A 22477-nucleotide genomic window follows, 5' to 3' on the forward strand; every position below is an offset into this window, starting at 1 on the left:
CCTAATCTTAAAAGTAGAGAGGGTGTCAGTCTCCCTGATCCGAATTGGGAGCTGGTTCCAGAGGAGAGGAGCCTGAAAGCTGAAGGCTCTGCCTCCCATTCTACTCTTACAAACCCTAGGAACTACAAGTAAGACTGCAGTCTGAGAACGAAGCGCTCTATTGGGGTGATATGGTACTATGAGGTCCCTAAGATAAGATGGGACCTGATTATTCAAAACCTTATAAGTAAGAAGAAGAATTTTAAATTCTATTCTAGAATTAACAGGAAGCCAATGAAGAGAGGCCAATATGGGTGAGATATGCTCTCTCCTTCTAGTCCCCGTTAGTACTCTAGCTGCAGCATTTTGAATTAACTGAAGGCTTTTCAGGGAACCTTTAGGACAACATGATAATAATGAATTACAATAGTCCAGCCTAGAGGAAATAAATGTATGAATTAGTTTTTCAGCATCACTCTGAGACAAGACCTTTCTAATTTTAGAGATACTGCGCAAATGCAAAAAAGCAGTCCTACATATTTGTTTAATATGTGCATTGAATGACATATCCTGATCAAAAATGACTCCAAGATTTCTCACAGTATTACTAGAGGTCAGGGTAATTCCATCCAGAGTAAGGATCTGGTTAGACACCATGTTTCTAAGATTTGTGGGGTCAAGTACAATAACTTCAGTTTTATCTGAGTTTAAAAGCAGGAAATTAGAGGTCATCCATGTCTTTATGTCTGTAAGACAATCCTGCAGTTTAGCTTATTGGTGTGTGTCCTCTGGCTTCATGGATAGATAAAGCTGAGTATCATCTGCATAACAATGAAAATTTAAGCAATGCTGTCTAATAATACTGCCCAAGGGAAGCATGTATAAAGTGAATAAAATTGGTCCTAGCACAGAACCTTGTGGAACTCCATAATTAACCTTAGTCAGTGAAGAAGATTCCTCATTTACATGAACAAATTGTAATCTATTAGATAAATATGATTCAAACCACTGCAGCACAGTGCCTTTAATACCTATGGCATGCTCTAATCTCTGTAATAAAATTTTATGGTCAACAGTATCAAAAGCAGCACTGAGGTCTAACAGAACAAGCACAGAGATGAGTCCACTGTCTGAGGCCATAAGAAAATCATTTGTAACCTTCACTAATGCTGTTTCTGTACTATGATGAATTCTAAACCCTGACTGAAACTCTTCAAATAGACCATTCCTCTGCAGATGATGAGTTAGCTGTTTTACAACTACCCTTTCAAGAATTTTTGAGAGAAAAGGAAGGTTGGAGATTGGCCTGGATGTTGATGGTTTGGAGGAAGTAACTAATGAAAATAACTCAGACAGAACAATCGGAGAGAAAGAGTGTAACCAAATACCAGCATCACTGAAAGCAGCCAAAGAGAATGATATGCGTTTGGGATGGTTATGAGTAATTTTTCCTCTAATAGTTAAAATTTTATTAGCAAAGAAAGTCATGAAGTCATTACTAGTTAAAGTTAAAGGAATACTCGGCTCAATAGAGCTCTGACTCTTTGTCAGCCTGGCTACAGTGCTGAAAAGAAACCTGGGGTTGTTCTTATTTTCTTCAATTAGTGATGAGTAGTAAGATGTCCTAGCTTTACGGAGGGCTTTTTTATAGATCAACAGACTCTTTTTCCAGGCTAAGTGAAGATCTTCTAAATTAGTGAGACGCCATTTCCTCTCCAACTTACGGGTTATCTGCTTTAAGCTGCGAGTTTGTGAGTTATACCACGGAGTCAGGCACTTCTGATTTAAAGCTCTCTTTTTCAGAGGAGCTACAGCATCCAAAGTTGTCTTCAATGAGGATGTAAAACTATTGACGAGATACTCTATCTCACTTACAGAGTTTAGGTAGCTACTCTGCACTGTGTTGGTATATGGCATTAGAGAACATAAAGAAAGAATCATATCCTTAAACCTAGTTACAGAGCTTTCTGAAAGACTTCTAGTGTAATGAAACTTGTTCCCAACTGCTGGGTAGTCCATCAGAGTAAATGTAAATTTACTCTGATGGACTACAGAGTAGTCTACAGAGTAGTCTACAGAGATGGACTACAGAGTAAATTTACAGAGTAAATGTAAATTAGTACAAAAGCTAGTCATCATCTCCAACAACATACTAAAAGTCCCCATGTATCCTCCTTGAGCTTTTCCTTTTATAATGCTACGAGTGTCACTGATATTGAAAAGTGTTTGAGCTAAAAAATATAGTCCACGCAAGGTTATTTACTTCTTTCCAGTGCTATCTTCATTGTGCCAAAAATGACTTTGCTTCAAAATGAAACAAAAGTCTCTGTGGCATCAAATATTATAAACAGTGCTTTCTGAAGGACCTCTACTGTAATGAAACTTATTCCCCACTACTGGGTAGTCCATCAGAGTAAATGTAAATGTTATTAAGAAATGATCAGACAGAAGGGGATTTTCAGGGAATACTGTTAAGTTAAGTCAGAACTAGATCTAAGGTATGATTAAAGTGGTGGGTGGATTCATTTACATTTTGAGCAAAGCCAATCGAGTCTAACAATAGATTAAATGCAGTGTTGAGGCTGTCATTCTCAGCATCTGTGTGGATGTTAAAATCGCCCACTATAATTATCTTATCTGAGCTAAGCACTAAGTCAGACAAAAGGTCCGAAAATTCACAGAGAAACTCACAGTAACGACCAGGAGGACGATAGATAACAACAAATAAAACTGGTTTTTGGGACTTCCAATTTGGATGGACAAGACTAAGAGACAAGCTTTCAAATGAATTAAAGCTCTGTCTGGGTTTTTGATTAATTAATAAGCTGGAGTGGAAGATTGCTGCTAATCCTCCGCCTCGGCCCATGCTAAGAGCATTCTGGCAGTTAGTGTGACTCGGGGGTGTTGACTCATTTAAACTAACATATTCATCCTGCTGTAACCAGGTTTCTGTAAGGCAGAATAAATCAATATGTTCATCCATTATTATATAATTTACTAACAGGGACTTAGAAGAGAGAGATCTAATGTTTAATAGACCACATTTAACTGTTTTAGTCTGTGGTGCAGTTGAAGGTGCTATATTATTTTTTCTTTTTGAATTTTTATGCTTAAATAGATTTTTACTGGTTGGTGGTGGTCTGGGAGCAGGCACCGTCTCTACGGGAATGGGGTAATGAGGGGATGGCAGGGGGAGAGAAGCTGCAGAGAGGTGTGTAAGACTACAACTCTGCTTCCTTGTCCCAACCCTGGATAGTCACGGTTTGGAGGATTTAATAAAATTAGCCAGATTTCTAGAAATGAGAGCTGCTCCATCCAAAGTGGGATGGATGCCGTCTCTCCTAACAAGACCAGGTTTTCCCCAGAAGCTTTGCCAATTATCTATGAAGCCGACCTCATTTTTTGGACACCACTCAGACAGCCAGCAATTCAAGGAGAACATGCGGCTAAACATGTCACTCCTGGTCTGATTGGGGAGGGGCCCAGAGAAAACTACAGAGTCCGACATTGTTTTTGCAAAGTTACACACCGATTCAATATTAATTTTAGTGACCTCCGATTGGCGTAACCGGGTGTCATTACTGCCGACGTGAATTACAATCTTACCAAATTTACACTTAGCCTTAGCCAGCAGTTTCAAATTTCCTTCAATGTCGCCTGCTCTGGCCCCCGGAAGACAATTGACTATGGTTGCTGGTGTCGCTAACTTCACATTTCTCAAAACAGAGTCGCCAATAACCAGAGTTTGATCCTCAGCGGGTGTGTCGCCGAGTGGGGAAAAACGGTTAGAGATGTGAACGGGTTGGCGGTGTACACGGGGCTTCTGTTTAGGACTATGCTTCCTCCTCACAGTCACCCAGTCAGCCTGCTTTCCCGGCTGCTCGGGATCTGCCGGGAGGGAACTAACGGCGGCTAAGCTACCTTGGTCTGCACCGACTACAGGGGCCTGGCTAGCTGTAGGATTTTCCAAGGTGCGGAGCCGAGTCTCCAATTCGCCCAGCCTGGCCTCCAAAGCTACGAATAAGCTACACTTATTACAAGTACCATTACTGCTAAAGGAGGCCGAGGAATAACTAAACATTTCACACCCAGAGCAGAAAAGTGCGGGAGAGACAGGAGAAGCCGCCATGATAAACCGGCTAAGAGCTAGTAGCTGCGCTAAGCTAGCGGATTCCTAAAAACATGCAAAGTGAATAATGTGTAAATAATTTAGAGGTGATTCAGCAGAGGGAGTGCTTTAGTTAAGGCACGTGAAGATTACACTGTGAAACAAATCGTTATCTAGTTAACTAGATCAATCTAACTGCGCAGATTAAACAGCTAACAGATACAGAAAAACACCGCTGTGCTCCGGAACAGGAAGTGATACAATACCGCAGTGAGAGCCAACCACCAGTAGAGGTGACCCACAACAAAAACAATAGCAAAATGAACAAAATGAAGACCTAGTCGAAACGCATCTGTGCTCCTGATCCTGTCGCCTTGCCGTGAGTCATTAAAACCTTTATTAAGAAGGACACTTGAGGGTTACTGGCTATATTTTTACATTGTTTTGGAAATTCCACTCACCTTTCATGTATTTGTCTATAAATCACATTTTTTTGGACACACAATGGTCTCTTTGAACTTTGTGATCTGATGAAGGATGTTGTGACGTGACAGCAGATCACCCCACTGAACCTCTGGAAATGTGAGTGACAACTGCTTTTCCACATGCGCAGATGTAAAACAACTTAATAAATCAGATTATTGTGTTTGTACTGAAGAAATTGGAGTATTGAGAGAAATCCAGGGGTGTTAATCCAATTTGTCATAATCAGATTACAGTTGTTATTGGATAAAGCATATCGGATTTTGCTGTTTACATGACCGCTTATTAATCAGATAACAGCCAATAATCAGATAGCAGCAGGATTTTTATATGTATGTAAACAGGGCCACTAGTGCATGATTTTCATTGCAAGTGTGAATAACATTAACTCTGATCACGTCTTTCTTTTTTGTTACCCATATTTTTTTGCTCTCATTCATCTATAAGTAGAGTTGATATCTGGGGGCTACGTACACTGAAACTGACACTTCTTGTTACCACTGGCTCATCACAGTACTGTTCTCAGTCATTTTGGGGTGGATTTAATAATCCACCTCAGACAGATGGGTTGGATGAAAGATCTGTACTAAAACCATTTGCAATTCATAATACATACCAGACGCTGGTGCTATACATTAAAAAAAGGCTTCAAAGGTATCAGCAGTGCTTACTGAGTCCCCTTGTAATTATCACTGGATCCATTATGGATCAGATCTACAAATTATTGGGTGCCTTCCTGGTTGATTAATATAAATTAAAAAGCAAAAAGACCCCAAAACAAAACAAAAAAAATGTTCGGCAAGTTTCAGACTGGGTCAAAACTTTTGGGCCCTTGAAGATCTCTACTCTTTATTTCTCCCATGTATATTACAGAAGTTCGAAAGCTGGGCATGAATCTTTTCTTTGTGCTTCCTCTTCTTCTCCTCCACCTCCTTGTGGTTTCCACAGGGAGCATCTCCAATTCGGTCGCCACAGTAATACATTCATAACTAACCTACCTGCTACACCCTCCACCAGATAAATTGAGATGCTGCAACCCCCTCAGTGATCTTATTTCTCCTCTAGAGCCGTGGTCCATAGCGGAGTGAGCAGGGGAATGTCCTGAGATCAGATCAAGATTGAAACTGGCATCAGCCAGCCGAGAGGCTCCAAGGGACCAATTGGAAATCAGGTGATTTCTAGCAAAAGACCTGCAACGCATTCACACAGGTGAAAGAGACGCCCTGGTATGCACATTGAAAATCACATTCTCGCTCGCTGTCTTTCTTGCTTGCTCACACACAAGCACGCACAGTGGCAGCAGCCATCTATAGTCATTTATCTCAGACTGGTAAATGTATCTATGTTCTATGGGCCCCAATCTCCCTGCTCTGCCTTTCTATCTCACACACTCCCCCAAAACAATCTCCTTCAATCACAGCCTCTCTTCATTTCTCCCTCTCTCACCTTCCTCTTTATCTCTCCCTCCTCTACCGTAAACCATTCCTTTCCAATTCTCCTCTCTCTCTCTCTCCCGCTCTCCCGACTTATATTTCTTTGCTATATCACCGCTCCCCCTCGTCTGTTTCTATCTCTCTCTTTTTCTGCCAGTCATCCAAGCCCCAGGGTGTTCTTAGGTGATCAGTCTTCATCCTCTCAGAGAATTGTCACACTATCAGGTCAAGCTAAAACACACACACACACACACACACACACACACACACACACACACACACACACACACACACACACACACACACACACACACACACACACACACACACACACACACACACACACACACACACACACACACAAGCATACAGACACACACAAACACACACAAACCCACAGATACATAAGCACGTACTCACATGCACACATCCTCTAAGTGGACATCAAATGCCAAGATTTACATATGATTACAGTGAACAGTGGTCACAGCCACAGAAAAAGCAAAGACACACATGCTGGGATGGAGACACAGTAAACAAAGGTGGATGGTGCGTTGCCATTCACTTACACTGTGCACAAATAAAGCCAAAGTCATACTTGTGCTTCCATTGCATTACAATGAAGCAAGATTTTGTGCAGTAAATACACAGGAATGAGTGGGAAGTGGGTTGTCCACATCAGATTTTATGGAATCATGGAGTTGCTGGATCCAGGAGGGTTCAAGTCTTTAGGGTTGTATGTATGTATGGTTGTGAGACTTGGACGCTAACCAGTTTCCTAAAGTGACGAGTAGATGTCTTTGGTACAAGGTCTCTCTGAAACATTCTTGGGTACTGGTGGAATGAGTTTGTATCAAAGAGTTGCCCCAACAGCCCATACTTAGTGTCTGGTGAGTCTTGTGTACCACCTCCAAACTTGTATTGGTTCATATAACGGATGACCTGTTGGATGACGATTTCAAGTATTACCAAGTTCATTGTACCAGACCACCCAGCGCAATCCAGGAAATGCAGGAAAAGTGCTTGTAGCTTCTACATTTCAGTTTCATGGCTTAGCAAGTTGTTACCAGATATCGACACATGTGATACTTCTATATTTGGAGCTCAAACATTAGAATGACCAGTGTGGTATTTTAAGGGCTATATTAAAATAAGAGTAAAAATCACTGTGATTGAATCAGGTATCGACTATGGTTGTGCATCCCTCCCATATAAAATGATATACTCTCTATTTAGGTGCCTGGGCTACAATACTATTCAGGAATGATACTTAATTTTTTTATTATGGAAAATTTCCAAAAGTGGCATTGCTTACCTTCAAATACATATTTCATAAAAAAAAACCAAAAAAAAAAAACAGGGACCTTCTTCAGGTTTGTATGGGAACATGGGTTGCACATTGATGCTGCCTCTTGCTTGCCTTTTGTTCACTACTGGGGGAAACGCCACATACAGTAGCAGGATGAGCAGCATAAAAGAAGCCCAGGCGAAGAAGCAGCTGCTGTTAGCATAGCGTAAATAGCATAATGTTCCCATTCTGATAGACTGACCATATTTTGATTACCGAAAACCAGGACACTTGGTCCGACAATGAGATACTCAAATGATACTCGAATGCCGGTGTCGATGCATGCGCAGTGAAGGCAGAGCGGACCAATTTTTATGGGGGTGACCATTCGGTCAGTTTAATGACCCAATGAAAAACAATGAAAACTAGGACAATGTCATCAATTTCTAAAAAAAACAACCCAGGATGGCCAGGACAGGATGTAAAAACAGGACATGTCCTGGGAAAACAGGATGTTTGGTCACCCTATGTTCTGAATCAGGTGAGTATTAAGAAATTGTGAACCAAACATAAAGTTAAAACAGGTGCATTTAACAGTTATACCTCCTACCACAATCAAGCATGTTGATTTTGTTTTTAACCTCATGAAGTTAAATGTCCCTGCAACCTGGGTGAGCCATTAGAGATGCAGAAGTAACAAAGAAACAACATTAACTCAATCAATTTATTTCTTTAAAATAGAGCCATCGACCAGTTTAGAGCACATTGTAACAGATTCATGTTTCCGTGTATCGATACAGTTGCATTTATTACGTTAAAATCAATTTTTAATTCATATCACTTAATTGGAACACCCTTAGCATTGAGTCAGTTTCATGCCAAATTGGTGATCAAAGCAAAAATCAGACGTTTTGTGCGATTCACTAAGATATTATTAACAAGCCTCAGAGGTGCATCTGAAGGCTCATAACATGCGGATACAATGATGGTCTTCTTTGACCAATTGCAGAAAATCCACCAGAACAGTATTAGTTTCTCAGTTCTCAATTCCTCCCATGCAGTGAAGGGATTCAGTAAATTTAACTTTCATTTTAAGTATAAATGACCATGTCCTTGTTCATGACCTAATTTGGAGTTAGAACTGCACAACAGTGAGTGGCTACGCAGTGCACTTCAGGCTGGTATCGATTTTTCAATGCGGCATAACTCCACAAAGTGCACTGCATAGCACCAGTGCAACAAACCACATAATTGAGTAAAATATGCTTTACTACAATAATACAGTGTTTCCCATGCATAGGCTCTACTTAGGCAGCCTACCCAGATAAACTGAAACCTGTCCAGGAAGATAAAATGCAAATTCCACTTTTTGCCAGTCACTGATGATTCCTGCAACATGAATCACCTCTTGCAGGTTTTTTTTTTTTTCATTTTACAAAAGATTCACACTTCATAAATGTTTTTGTAAAAAGATATATATCTTGAATGTGGCGTACTCTGCATCTAGAAAGTATTCACAGCGCTTCACTTTTTCCACATTTTGTTATGTTACAGCCTTATTCCAAAATGGAGCAAATTAATTTTTCCCTCCAAATTATGCTCATAACACCCCATAATGACAACATGAAAAAGTTTTTTTTTTAATTTTTGCAAATTTATTAAAATAAAAAACTAAGAACTCACATGTGAATAAGAATAAGAGTAATTTTTTTTCAAATTTCTACTCACAACACCCCATAATGACAACACGAAAAAGTTTTTTTGTTTTGCAAATGTATTAAAAGAAAAAACCAAGAACTCACATGTACATAAGTACACCACGCCTTTGCTCAATACTTTGTTGATGCACCTTTTTGATGCAGCAATTACAGCCTCAAGTCTTCTTGAATATGATGCCATAAGCTTGGTGCACCTATCTTTGGGCAGTTTTGCCCATTCCTCTTTGCATCACCTCTCAAGCTCCATCAAGTTGGATGCGGAGCGTCGGTGCACAGCCATTTTCAGGTCTCTCCAGTGATTTTCAATCGGATTCAGGTCTGAGCTCTGGCTGGGCCACTCAAGAACATTCAGTTGTCCTGACACCACTCCTTTGATATCTTGTCTTTGTGCTGCTGAAAGATGAACCATCACCCCTGAGGTCAAGAGCGCTCTGGAGCAGGTTTTCCATCCAGGATGTCTCTGTACATTGCTGCGTTAATGTTTCGCTCAATTCTGACTAGTCTCTCAGTTCCTGCTGCTGAAAAACATCTTTACAGCATGATGCTGCCACCACCATGCTTCACTATAGGGATGGTGCCTGCTTTTCTCCAAACATGACACCTGGCATTCATGCCAAAGAGTTCAATCTTTGTCTCATCAGACCAGAGAATTTTGTTTCTCATGGTCTGAAAGTCCTTCAGGTGCCTTTTGGCAAACTCCAGGTGGGCTGTCATGTGCCTGTTAATAAGGAGTGGCTTACATCGGGCCACTCTACCACACAGACCTGATTGGTGGATTGCTGCAGACATGGTTGTCCTTCTGGAAGGTTCTCCTCTCTCCACAGAGGAAGACTGGAGCAGAGTGACCATCGGGTTCTTGGTCACCTCCTTGACTAAGGCCCTTCTTCCCCAATCACTCAGTTTAGATGGGCAGCCAACTCTAGGAAGAGTCCTGGTGGATCAGAACTTCTTCCATGTACATATGATGGAGCCCACTGTGCTCATTGGGACCTTCAAATCACCAGAAATGTTTCTGTACTCTTCCTCACACTTGTGCCTCGAGACAATCCTGTCTCTGAGGTCTACAGACATTTTCTTTGACTTCATGCTTGGTTTGTGTTCTGATATGCGCTGTCAACTGTGGGACCTTATGTGTAGACAAGTGTGTGTCTTTCCAAATCATGTTCAATCAACTGAATTTACCCCAGGTTGAGTCCAATTAAGCTGTAGAAACATCTCAAGGGTGTTCAGTGGAAACAGGATGGACCTGAGCTTAATTTTGAGCTTCATGGCAACGGTTGTGAATACTTACATATGTACATGTGATTTCTTAGTTTTTTTTTTTTTTTTTTATATATTTGCAGAAATAAATAAATAAAATAAAATAACTGCTGTAACATGTGTAAAAAGCTCAGTGCTCTGAATACTTTCCGGATGCACTATATGTGCACCCAAAATGATCCAAGCTTGTGTCCTTTCTCTGTAGTCAGCAGATATTTCCCTGCAGTCACTGGAACTTTCCCCAGTCAGTACGAAGACAGGGTTTTATAATCTTCAAATATATCTTGTGGTGCTGTGGGATCCAGAGTGGCACCAGCTCAGCTCATCCACAAACTTCAGCAGCCTTGCACCACCCTCATGGGCCCTGATGTGTTACACAGGTGCAGGCACACAGGGCACCCCCAATAAGATGAGAAGGGACATGGCTACTGGGAAACAAATCTATCGAAGCCAGGGGGATACCACAGCAGGCACTGTCCAAACTCATAACTGGCCTGTTGGTCTCACATGCCCCCAAAAGGATCCTGGCTTGCGGTGTTTCCCAGCTCTCAGCAGTACTTTCCCTGCGGTCACTGGAATTTTCCCCAGAGTCAGCCCAAAGACAGGATTTTATCATCTTCAAATACATAAAATAAATATTTTTGGTGAAATTTTATTTTCATTCATTCCTCACTCATTGGAAGCAAAGTCAGTCACCTGTACTCTGACCAAGGACTAGGCACTGATAAACATTTTTAGGTTACTTTTTAGGAAGTGTCCTACCATGCATTTATTTTATTTTTTTAATAGCTCAAGTTGCAAACATGCACAGATACACACATCACTCCAACTCTCACGTGTACACTTGTGCTCATGATTTCCTGGCTGCTGACTTTAATGAGCTGGAGGAGCGGCTCTGCCAGCACAGGGATGGCACGACTCTGGTTCTGCTTGGCTGGCTCTGACCCACTCTCTAGCTCCAGCAGCTCTAGCCAGCCCACACTTCCTGTGCCACCGCCAGACCCAGAGAGGACGGAGAGGGTGGAGCTGGATACTTGTTCAAAAAAGATGGGCTTCATTCACTGTGACAGGCTTTTGCCCATGCCCAGCTCCACCGCCTGCACGTGACCAAATACTGGCAACACTTTGGGCTCAACAGGATATTTGTTTGTGTCACCACATTCAAATCTATAAAAACAGAAAACACAACAGGCTCCGTAAATGAGGATTTATGGCAGTACCTCGCAACCACAAAACTCTCCTCTGTCTTCACACTATGTCATGGAATAAATGTCACTATAGCAACACAGGCTTGCACAAACTCCTGTATTTTTGGCATGAAATGTGTTGCATTCCAAGCTGTAGGTAGTCTTGTTCAACCCATCATTCGAGCATAATCCATCAGCCCAGGTTGCACATAGACGTGAGATCAGTGGGACTGAATTAAACATGGCCAGGCCTCATAAATACTGCATAGGGCCGGCACTCAGAGGAGCTTCTCCGGGACCATGAGTGTTGGAGGGCCCAGCGCCCAGCAGGAGAAACACAGCTACAGCTTGCAAAGTAAATGCTCAGAGAGTGAGTGTGTGCATGCTAGAATGCATGTACTGCAGGCATTGCCGCTCTCACCGCGCGCCTCGTGAATAGTCCGTTTGCCTGGGAAGTGTTCTTTGTGCTCGGGAAGAAGTGCACGTCTAAGGTGTATGAAAGAGTTTGTGTTTTTTAATGATCCTCACATCAGGCTTTATGTGTAATAGTGTTGACACAGGCAGCTTTTTGTATGTGATGTGCTCGGAGACAAAGAGGATCTGAGTGTAGCATGGTTTTGCGAAGCAGAGGCAGTTTTCTTTTTGGTTAGATGTTGGCTCTGTGCGAACGGGTGGAGATGATCAGCGATACTCTGAACATGATATTCTGTAGGATATGTCTTTGCTCAGTGAACTGAACAGTGGAAACAAATTCAGTCCCCTTACATGTTTTTAAAGTTATTCTGTTGGAACAGACAAATGAGTTCCAAACGTGCTGGAGAGTTTTTCGCTTACAGATAAATGACTTCAAACGTCTGAGGCTTGTTTTAACTCGCTCTATGTATTTGTTAAACTATGACGAAATAAACTCACAGGAGAGCACGGCAGGCTTGACATTATAGGCCGAATGCTCTGCTCAGCTTTAAAATGTTTCAGATTGAATTTCAGTTAATTTCAGTGTAATTAAATTAATTGCACAGTCTCCATAGCTACATAATTTCCCACAAGAGGTGACATTTGTGCTCAAGTAATTTATGCATATTGTTGATGCTGGGCTTCAACCTTAGTGAACTTTGACATGCAAATTGGTGTCACCATCCCGCTGCTGCTGACAAGGGTAAATAATATTCAAAATGGTGCTGGCTATCATATTAGGACACCGTGTAATTTGATACTATTAGCTGTTTCATTCAGTCTGCGTGCCCCTTCTTGTCTAACACTGACTCATGCAAATTAATTATTTTATACCCCATATATTCTGATTTAGTTCAATTAATGCCACAAGCTTTTATTTAGGATAGGCTGTTTTATACCTCTCCCCCCATGTCAGATTCACCCCCAACCCCCAACAAATTCAGATACACAAAATAATCAAGGATGCAGTGTAAAATCTTGATCTTACTCCACATGCATGTTTTCTCTCACTTTGTTTTTATCTTTATTGTGTTGCCAGGCTACAGATGCGCATGGAAGCCAAATTGAAAATGTGCCAGAAATAGCATGTGTCATATTGTGTGTCACTTAAACTCACTGCACTTTATTGATGTTGATCTTCTATGTTGAATAAACATGGTTTATTCAACATAATATGTGTGCCACACTGCCATGAACACTGCCATGAACACTAGATGGCAGTGTTCAAAGGGATGAAGGACTTAAACAGAATTTTCAGTTTGCAAATTGCCTTTTTTTTTTTACAAATGAAAAAAATGACATATTTACAAATACAGATTTATTTGTAAAACCCACCACACATTTCAGTAACTGTGTGTTATACTCACCAGCCAACCACTGATGTCAGGAAGCTAATGTACCCATAATGCAATGCGGTATGTGTGTCTAAATGCACGCTAAAACCTTCAAAATTAGTGCATTACTTTAAAACTAAAACATATAGCTGATATTTTCACTTTGTAAAACAACAGATGTGATGTTAATTTTAATAACTTATCCGGAATTAGTTTGTTTAAAATTATAATCATAAGTCAAAACTGTCTGCCTGTGCAAGACTCCAGTGAAATGACCAGCAGGTCTGTATGGTATGAAGAGAAATTGTGTTTTTTTTCCCCTTCTTTCCCTCTTCCTTTTACATTCTGGTAGTCAGCTTCACTCTGCTTGCAGTGGATAGAGCTCTACCATTCATGGCTGGCTGTCTGCTACAAAACGTAACAGGCAGGCACTAAAATCTTTGATTTTAGACTTTACAAATGTTTTTAACTGTTAAGCTTTATTCACTATGCCTGCAAAAATATGTTAGTGGTCTAAAAGTTATCGGAACTAAATTTATCAGAAGCTAATTGGTCCGCTGATAGTTTTCAAAGGCTGTGCACACACACAAATGGCTGTGTGCCATAGACGGCTGTGCGTACATTTACATGCCATCTGTTCTAGCCACAGACAGCATGCAAACGTGTGTTTGCACACACGTTGTTTTTGTGAAGACAAACCTGTTGTCAAGACAACTCTCACACCTGCAGGTACTGTGGAGAGCACACGTTGGCTGCAGAAATGATCACAGGCTGTGCTCAGTCTAATACTTGTTGTCAAGTAACATCATCATGAATGTTTTATTTTGATTTTGTTTAAAGCGTCAAGGTCACCGTTCACTTCGGTATTCTTTTGTTAGTCTCGGTTTTGTTTTGTTCTTTTATGCGGTCTGGACTCGCAGGCTTTTTGGTGATGGGAGAAGTGCCAGCTCATTCGTCCACTTTTTCTCGACGATTTGCGACTTTGGGACTTTTTTCCTTCGTTCAGTGATCGACGTGTGCCGTGTGACCGAGCCCTAAGCAATGTACTCTAATAAAATGGGTTTGTCATTAAACATCAGGCCCCTATCATATTAGTGATTTTATTCCATAAATAACTTAGCCTTTGAGCTGTACGGTTAAATATATGTGTGTCATAATTAGAAGCATACTGACAAGAAGTCAGTTTCCAAGCATCCGCAACTTCCACAGACAGATGAAATTTGTGTTGACAATAATTAATCTGAACACAGCATAACCATTGATTAGACTGAGGTAATTCCAGTCTTGAACCTAACGTTAATGCCTCTATGTGTCAAATAAAACTGCCATTTAAATAAACATGCTTTGCTGACCTGGTCTCCAGTGGGACATTACTATTGAGCACCCAACTGTCTTGTAGTTGGACTGATTCAGGTGTGGTTGGTCCATCTCCGGTGCCCGGGGCAGGAGCATGAATGGGATTGCGGCCACCTCTCAAGGTGTTTCTGTTCAGGCTGTTGGCAGACTGGTGGGAGAGCGTATGGTGGTTGTGCGGAGGGGGCAGTGGAGGCCTTAGCGTGGACTGGCTGTGGTGATTGGCAGCCCCTGAAAGAAAAGAACAACAGATCAGAACCACATTTCTTGCATTTTTAGTCAAGCCTCTGAGGGGTTTACAAGACTACTGCAATCACTTTTTGTTTGTGTTGTGTGTGTGTGTGGATATATATCTCAGGAGCTGCTTTCCTGATTTCATTCATATTGCACATGTGAATTGCTAGTGATAACATCTCAGCATGACAATCTTATTTATGTCTGCTCTCGTTAGAGGTCACCACAGCAGATTTTGTCTCCATCTCACCCTGTCCTCTGCATCTTCTTCTGTCAGGCAACAATCTACAATACGTGGTTTCCCTCAGCGCATCCATAAACCTCCTCTTTGGCCTCTTGCATGGTGGCTCCATCCTCAGCGTCCTTCTCTCTATATACCCTGGGTCCCTCCTCTGTACATGTTTAAACCATTTAAATTTTGTCTGTCTGACCTTGTCTCCAAGCTGTCCTACTTACACTGTCCTTCTCATATGTTAAATCCTGTCCATCCTTGTCAGTCCCAGTCTTGATAGTCCCAAAGAAAATTAAAGCATCAAACATAGCTGGCCTCACTACCATCTTGCAAACTTTCCTTTTCACTCTTGCAAATACCCTTCTATCACAAATCACTCCTGACACCTTTCTCCACCCACTCCACCCAGCCTGCACTCTCTTTTCACCTCTCAACCATACTTTCCATTACTTTGGACAATTGACCCCAGATAATCCTTTAAAGTCTTCTGCCTTTCCCACCTCTACTGCTTGTGACCACACTGTTCCTCCATGCTCCCTCTCTCATTCACACAAATATATTCCATCTTGCTTTGACTGAATTTCATTCCTCCTCTATTCAGCATGCATGTCCATATCTCCCACTTGTCTCATGCTGCTCTCACTACAGATCTCAATGTCATCTGCAAACATCATAGTCCATTGAAACACCTATCCAATCTTGTCTGTGAACCTGTCCATCATTGCTGCAAGCAACAAAGGCCATTCTTGATGTCATCCTACCTCCAACTTGAATGCATTTGTCATTTGTACTATGCATCTCACTGCTGTCCTTGTACATATCCTGCACCACCCTTGCATACTTCTCTGCCACTCCAGATTTCCTCATACAACACCACAACCTTTCTCTTGGCACCCTGTCATAAAAACCCACAGACACACAATGCTCCTTCTGACCTTATCAATACTTCTCCATGAGCATTCACAACACAAACATTGCATCTGTATTGTTCTTTGTCAACATGAAACCTCAATGCTACTCACAGATCTTCACCTCGTTTTCCAATTTCCTTTGGGTAGCATCTCCTATATAGGATATAGTCCAGCTTTGTGTGCCTTCCTCAACTCTTATAGGTCACCCTTTGTACCTCCTTGTTCTTAAAACAAATATTCATGACAGCCATTTCCATCCTTTTTGCAAAATCCACCACCATCTGCCCTTCCACATTCCTCTCCTTGATAGCATATCAACCTATTACCTCCTCATTACCTTTGCTCCCTTCACCAAAATGCCCTTTCAGGACCGCTCTAATCACCACTCTTTCATTGTACATAATCTGACTCATTCCAGAAACCTTTTTTCTCCATCTCACAACCTACCCATGGGGCATATGCACTGATGGCATTCATAATCACCCTTTCAATTTCCAACTTCATACTCATCACCCTGTCAGACACTTACTGCACCTCCAACACACTCTTAATGTATTCTTCCTTCAGAATGATCCCAACAACATTTCTTCCCATCCACACCATGATGGAACCGTTTGATAGAACAGTTAGAATCTGTTGCTCCTGGCCTTACTTTCCTTCTACTTGGATTTTTGTACAAACAGGCTATCTACCTTCCTCCTCTCCATCATATTCGTCAGTTGTCTTCGTTTACCAGTCATACTGCTAACATACAAACTCTTAGCTCTCACTTCCACATTTATAACTTTCCTCCTCTACTGCTGCCTCACAACACCTTCTCCATCCTTTCTTCACTCAGCAGTAGCCCAATTTCAGCCAGCAGTCTGTTGGACACAGCACTAGTGGTGGCCATCAGTAACCTTGGTCTGGACTGAAACCGCTATGGTCATTTGATTAGTGATCTGCATTTCTCCAGACTTAGGACCAGCATTCCAAATGCACTGACTTGTGCACCCAGTGTGGCCGAGATTTGACAAAATTTACAATGTACGCCCTTCCTGCTTCTACCCTCATCCTTTATCTGGGCTTGGAAGTGGAATAAGCACTGGCTGTACACCAAATGTGAAGGTCATTGAATAGTCAGAAAATCACATTTTTCACAATAATTTCACAACTGCGAGAGCTACGAGAATGGTTTCAAGTGCATATGAATGAGTAGCATGATGATATCAACTGATGACATCATGTGACATTAAATGTTTAAAAAAAAATCACATGATAAAACTTTGAATCAATGAGCAAATAGATTACCATATGCTTATTTGTACATGATGTCATGATGATGTCACTACATCCCAACAAGTGACGGCATACAATCTAAAAACCAAACTTTTCTCAGTAACCCTGAAAATACACAGTGGCTTAGTGGTTAGCACTGTCGCTTCACAGCCAGAAGGACTCAAGGTCAATTGCAACCTGGTCCCTTCTGTGTGGAGTGTGCATCCACCCCCTGCGTTTATGAGGGTTTTCTTTGGGTAATGGGGTGTGAATGTGTTTGTCCATGTACATATATTTCTCGTCCAATGACCACTGGGATAGGATCAAGCCCACCTCCCATAACCCTTTAGACAATGGATGGATGGATGGACACTCAAACTGTTTCAAACTGAACAACATATTCTTATGTACATATGGCATCATGATAATGTCACATAGACATTTGGATGTCATGTGATATTATGATTGTTTGTAGTTAACAAAAAGTCTTATCTATGATTGCAATATATACAAGTGCACTAATAAACAATTATTGACCTACATCACTCACTTCTTTTGATTATGATCAAAAGGAGGCTTTCATCACTGCTAATATTCTTCACCTACATTCATATGGGGGATACTTGTTCTTTGTTTAAAGAATTTAAAAGGAGATTCAAGTGAAAAGAAACAATTCTAAAACTTAACAGATCTAAAATGTAGCACATTTTAAGAGTTTATATGTCAATATGCCAAGAAAGAAAAGCTCTTTAGCCAGCATATATCTTCATTAAGATTCCATTTTGCTCTGCTTTTGTGCTGGCAGTCACTTTGTCAGGGTTGGTGTCATATTTTCCAAATGACGGATAACTTCTTTTTGGAAAAAATTACAGCTTTAAGCTAAACAGACAGCTGGATGTAAATGGACATTTTGGCATTTATCTGTCACATTTTGTTCACATTTTTAGTACCTAACCCTTTTGTTTCCTCTTTTCCTGCTATCTTTTTCACAATTAAGAAACGTGTGTCTGTGTGTGTGGTTGTGTGGGGCATTAGTGCACTCAGCAGAGCGTGTGTCTTCATCTTTTGCTCTCAGACTTGGGGAGTGATGGTGATGTGGGGGGGTGTCAGCTACAATCCAATATCAGCTTTTCCAACGCTGAGCTAATGGACTGTTGAGTGAAAGGGAGCTGAAAACAAACCCGGATGACTCAGACAAGAACACCCATTCACACATCACCTTTCCCTCGCTCTGGGCTCGAGCCTGTCTTGTGCACACGTGTCTGAATGCGGGTTCCTTCAGAACAATCAATAAACCACATACTGTACTGCTTAGGAGGGCTTGACACATTGCATTACAAGAGGCGTGTCAAAGCACAGCTGATCAAAACTACGCCAGTGCACACATTTTTACACAGACCTTTATGCTTTTTCTGATGGTTCTACAAAGTGACTTTAAACTAGAGCTGCAATAATTAATAGATCATTTCATTCATTCATCTTCTACATCTGCTTACTCCAATCAAGGGTCACGACGGGGCTGGAGCCTAGCAGTCATTGTGCAAGAGGTGGGATACAACCTGGACAGCATGCCAGTCTATATATCACAAGGCTAAACATATAGACAGACAAACACATTTACACCTACGGTCAATTAAAATATTCCAATTCACCTAACACGCATGTCTTCGAAAGTGGGAGGAAGCCGGAGCATCTGGAGGGAACCCATGGGAACACAGGGAGAACATAAAAAGTTCACACAGAAAGGACCAGGTGGGAAGCGATCCCATGACCTTGGAGTTGTGAAGCAACAACGGTTTATTAAATAAAATGCCATCTATTTTCAGAATCAATGAATCTTTTGCATTTTCTTCTTCTGTTTTTAATGTCCAAATTCACAGATTTCAGCTTCTTCAATTTAAATACATTCTGTAAGGATGTCCAGATCAGGGTTTTTTGTTTTTGCCCCAATCCTGAACTGAGTCATTTAATACCAATACCGAGTCTAACACTGATACTTGTATTTTTGTCCAATTTACACTTGCACAGCGCACAATGGAAAAAAAGTGATGTATACTCTGAAAAATACGGTAAGTACATTTTATGACAAAGTATTTGAATGCAAGGCTAATCAGGACTTGCAGTCCCAGTTTAAACCAATAAAAAAATATGTAAATATTACAAGCTTGGAAACAATCAGGAGACACATCCAAAGCATGCAAAAGCAAAGTTTTGTTTTCAGTGGAGTAAACATGAACAGTTGTCATGTGTGTGTGCATGTGAGTGTACCACTCTGAAGGCTGCACACCAGTTGTTGCTCATTGTTAGAAGACAGAGGGTGTAAGTGAGCACAGACCTGTAAAGACTGAAAGACTGCTTCATGTGGCAGCGAGAAGGACTCGATTCTGATACTCTGGAATCCAAACTGGTGTACAACATTTCAGATGGAATCCAAACTGGTGTACAACATTTCAGATGATCTGACTGAAGCTCCATTTTCACTTTCACGGACATTCGGGTATGCAACTTGGAAGGTGACAGTTTGAAAAGTTGGCCATTGTGCCATTGTCTTGTTTTAACAATGGTGTCATTTTGAATATGCTCAAAAATATCTTTCTTTTCATTGGTAATCTTGGGTAATTTCTGTGGATCCTGAAACATTGTACATGCTGTGATATCACAGGGAGATTTTCCAGAAGGACCAATGTTGTGTTAAAGTTATACTACAGGTGTACTGTTGTTGTTTTCACAACCTTCGCAGTTACAACTTACATCAGCAAACCATGCATGATATCACATGATCTTCACACACTAGTTTGCCACAGTTTTAGTTTTAGTAACCTTTCACTATGCATATCAGTAAAAGTGATAATGGGGCTTGAGGCTGAACCTGTATAAAGTTAAACCTGCGTTCAAGGCAATGCAGCAATCAAAGCAGGAGTTGATAAGTACAGTACGAGGTCTATTAGACAATAAACCGACCCTTTTATTTTTTTGTTTTAACTATATGGATTTGAATGACGTGCGATTACACCAATCATGTTTGATCCCTCGTGCGCATGCGTGAGTTTTTTCACGCGTGTCGGTGACGTCATTTCCCTGTGGGCAGGCCTTGAGTGAGATGTGGTCCCGCCCTCTCGGCTGAATTCCTTTGTTTCACACGCTGCTCGAGACGGCGCGCGTTGCTTTATCAAAATTTTTTCTGGACCTGTGAGGAATATCCCAGTGGACACTATTCGAGAAATTAAGCTGGTTTTCAGTGAAAAGTTTAATGGCTGATGAGAGATTATGGGGTGTTTCTGTCGGTGTAAGGACTTCCCACGGAGCGGGACGTCGTGCAGCATTTCCAGGCGCCGTCGTCGGCCTGTTTCGACCTGAAAACATCCTAATTTAAGGCTTAATTCACCCAGGACGTCGTGAGAGAACAGAGAAGATTCAGAAGAGGCCGGCATGAGGACTTTATGCGGACATTCCACTGTTTAAGGACATTTTTTAATGAAAGACGTGCGTGCAAATTCGCCGAGTCGTTTCCGTGACGACTCGACGAATCTGTGTGCGCCGCGACAGGAAAAACACCTCCGTGTTGAAAACCATTTGTAAAATTCAGGCGGCTTTTGATGGCTTTCAACAAGTGAGTAACTGAGAAATTGTTTAACAGCTTGGGCATATTCCAACTTGCCCATTAAGGTTTCCAACGGAGGTGTTTTTCCTGTCGCGACCCCCCGTGGTCGGGTCCGGCCCGACATGCGACTCTGCCCGCACGTTCTTTCATTACAAAATGTCAGTTAACAATGGAATGTCTGAATAAACTCCTCATGCCGACTTCTTCTGAAAGTTCTCTGTTCTCTGACGACTTACTGCGTCAACAGAGCCTGAAATGTGGAAGTTTTCAACTTGAAATGATGAGACGACGCCGCCTCGAAGCGCAGATCGCCGTCAGGCACCGTGGGCCGTCCTTACGGCGACACTACCAGACCAAAATCTCTCATCAGCCGTTAAAATTTTTACCGAAAACCAGCTGAATTTATCGAATGGTGTCCACTCAGTTGTGCCTTACAGTTTTTGAAAAAAATGTTATCAAACAAAGCAGCAGTCTCTGAGCCATTCCTAAACAATGACAAAACGACGAGAGGGTGGGCGACTCCTCACTCAAAGACTGCCCACAGGCGAATGACGTATCTGACAGGCGTGAAAAAACTCTCGCATGCCCACGAGGGTTCAAGCATGTCTGATGTAATCACACGTGATTCAAATCCATATGGTTTTTGAAAAAAATAATGTCGGATACTTTTCTAATAGACCTCGTATGTCTGAGCACTGCATACACAAATAGCAAGAGTCTCACTTTACTGATGTTGTTGCACACAGCAAATCTGTCCGATCTGTAGACAGCTGAAATATGGTGGAGTCCAGTTTGAGACTAATTAGAAGGCTTGGTCAGGGTGACAAGAAGTTCAGCATGACAGATTGAACAGAAGATGCTGATCCGTTGTCCATTTTGAGCGAGGAATGTACGTACGATGAGGTTGACTCGAGTCTTTTAGCAGGCTAGACAGATAGATGCAGACACTGATGAACGTTTTCTGGGAATTACAGCATTGCAGATTGTGTAGCCTTCAGCTGTTTTTATTCAACATTCTTACATCAACATGGTCCATTTGACTGACTGATGGGCAGTATTAAAAGCTAAATACAATTATTGTTAGCGTATGCTGTTATGCTTACTGCGACTGATACTAGCAGGGTGTTGATCCTGACTATTGTTGATGCTATTTGTTAAAGTGTGACGACATTTTACGTTTTACATAATTATTGTATGGCCTTGCCTTACAATATAAAGCGCCTTGGGGCAACTGTTTGTTGTGATTTGGCGCTATATAAAAAAATTGATTGATTGATTGACATCATTAAGGGCCACTTCACACATAGTACGAATAAGTACAAATCAGGGCGAATCACGGCGGAACAGCTCGAATGAGCAAACCACGAAAACATATAGCTGAAGGGCGGGCAGGCACAATCCTGCTGCAACTGTGTCGTGCATGAACGTGCACAAAATTGCCGCAGTGGGAACACAATGTGAGCAGCTGGAGAATGTATAACCACATAGCACAGCTGGATGGACGTATTAAAAAAAAAAAAGTAAAACCACACACCACATTTTATTGAATCCCTCTTATCAAACGGACAATACAAGTATGAACCGTCTGTTCCTCTGGAGATGACCCATGGTCACAGACGTACAGTCATGAAATAACATGAATGAGA

At 41.5% G+C, this 22477-nt stretch overlaps 1 protein-coding gene across 1 annotated transcript in view; it reads right to left on the reverse strand.

Annotated features, from left to right (window-relative positions):
• tenm2 (teneurin transmembrane protein 2) overlaps nt 1–22477 on the reverse strand; it is an 899715-nt gene that overhangs the window by 191041 nt on the left and 686197 nt on the right. The window contains 1 exon segment of the mRNA XM_034181532.1: nt 14596–14827. Within this exon segment, the coding sequence (XP_034037423.1) occupies nt 14596–14827 (232 nt within the window).

This window comes from Thalassophryne amazonica, chromosome 11, assembly GCF_902500255.1.
Source record: "Thalassophryne amazonica chromosome 11, fThaAma1.1, whole genome shotgun sequence".
Classification (NCBI taxonomy): Eukaryota; Metazoa; Chordata; class Actinopteri; order Batrachoidiformes; family Batrachoididae; genus Thalassophryne; species Thalassophryne amazonica.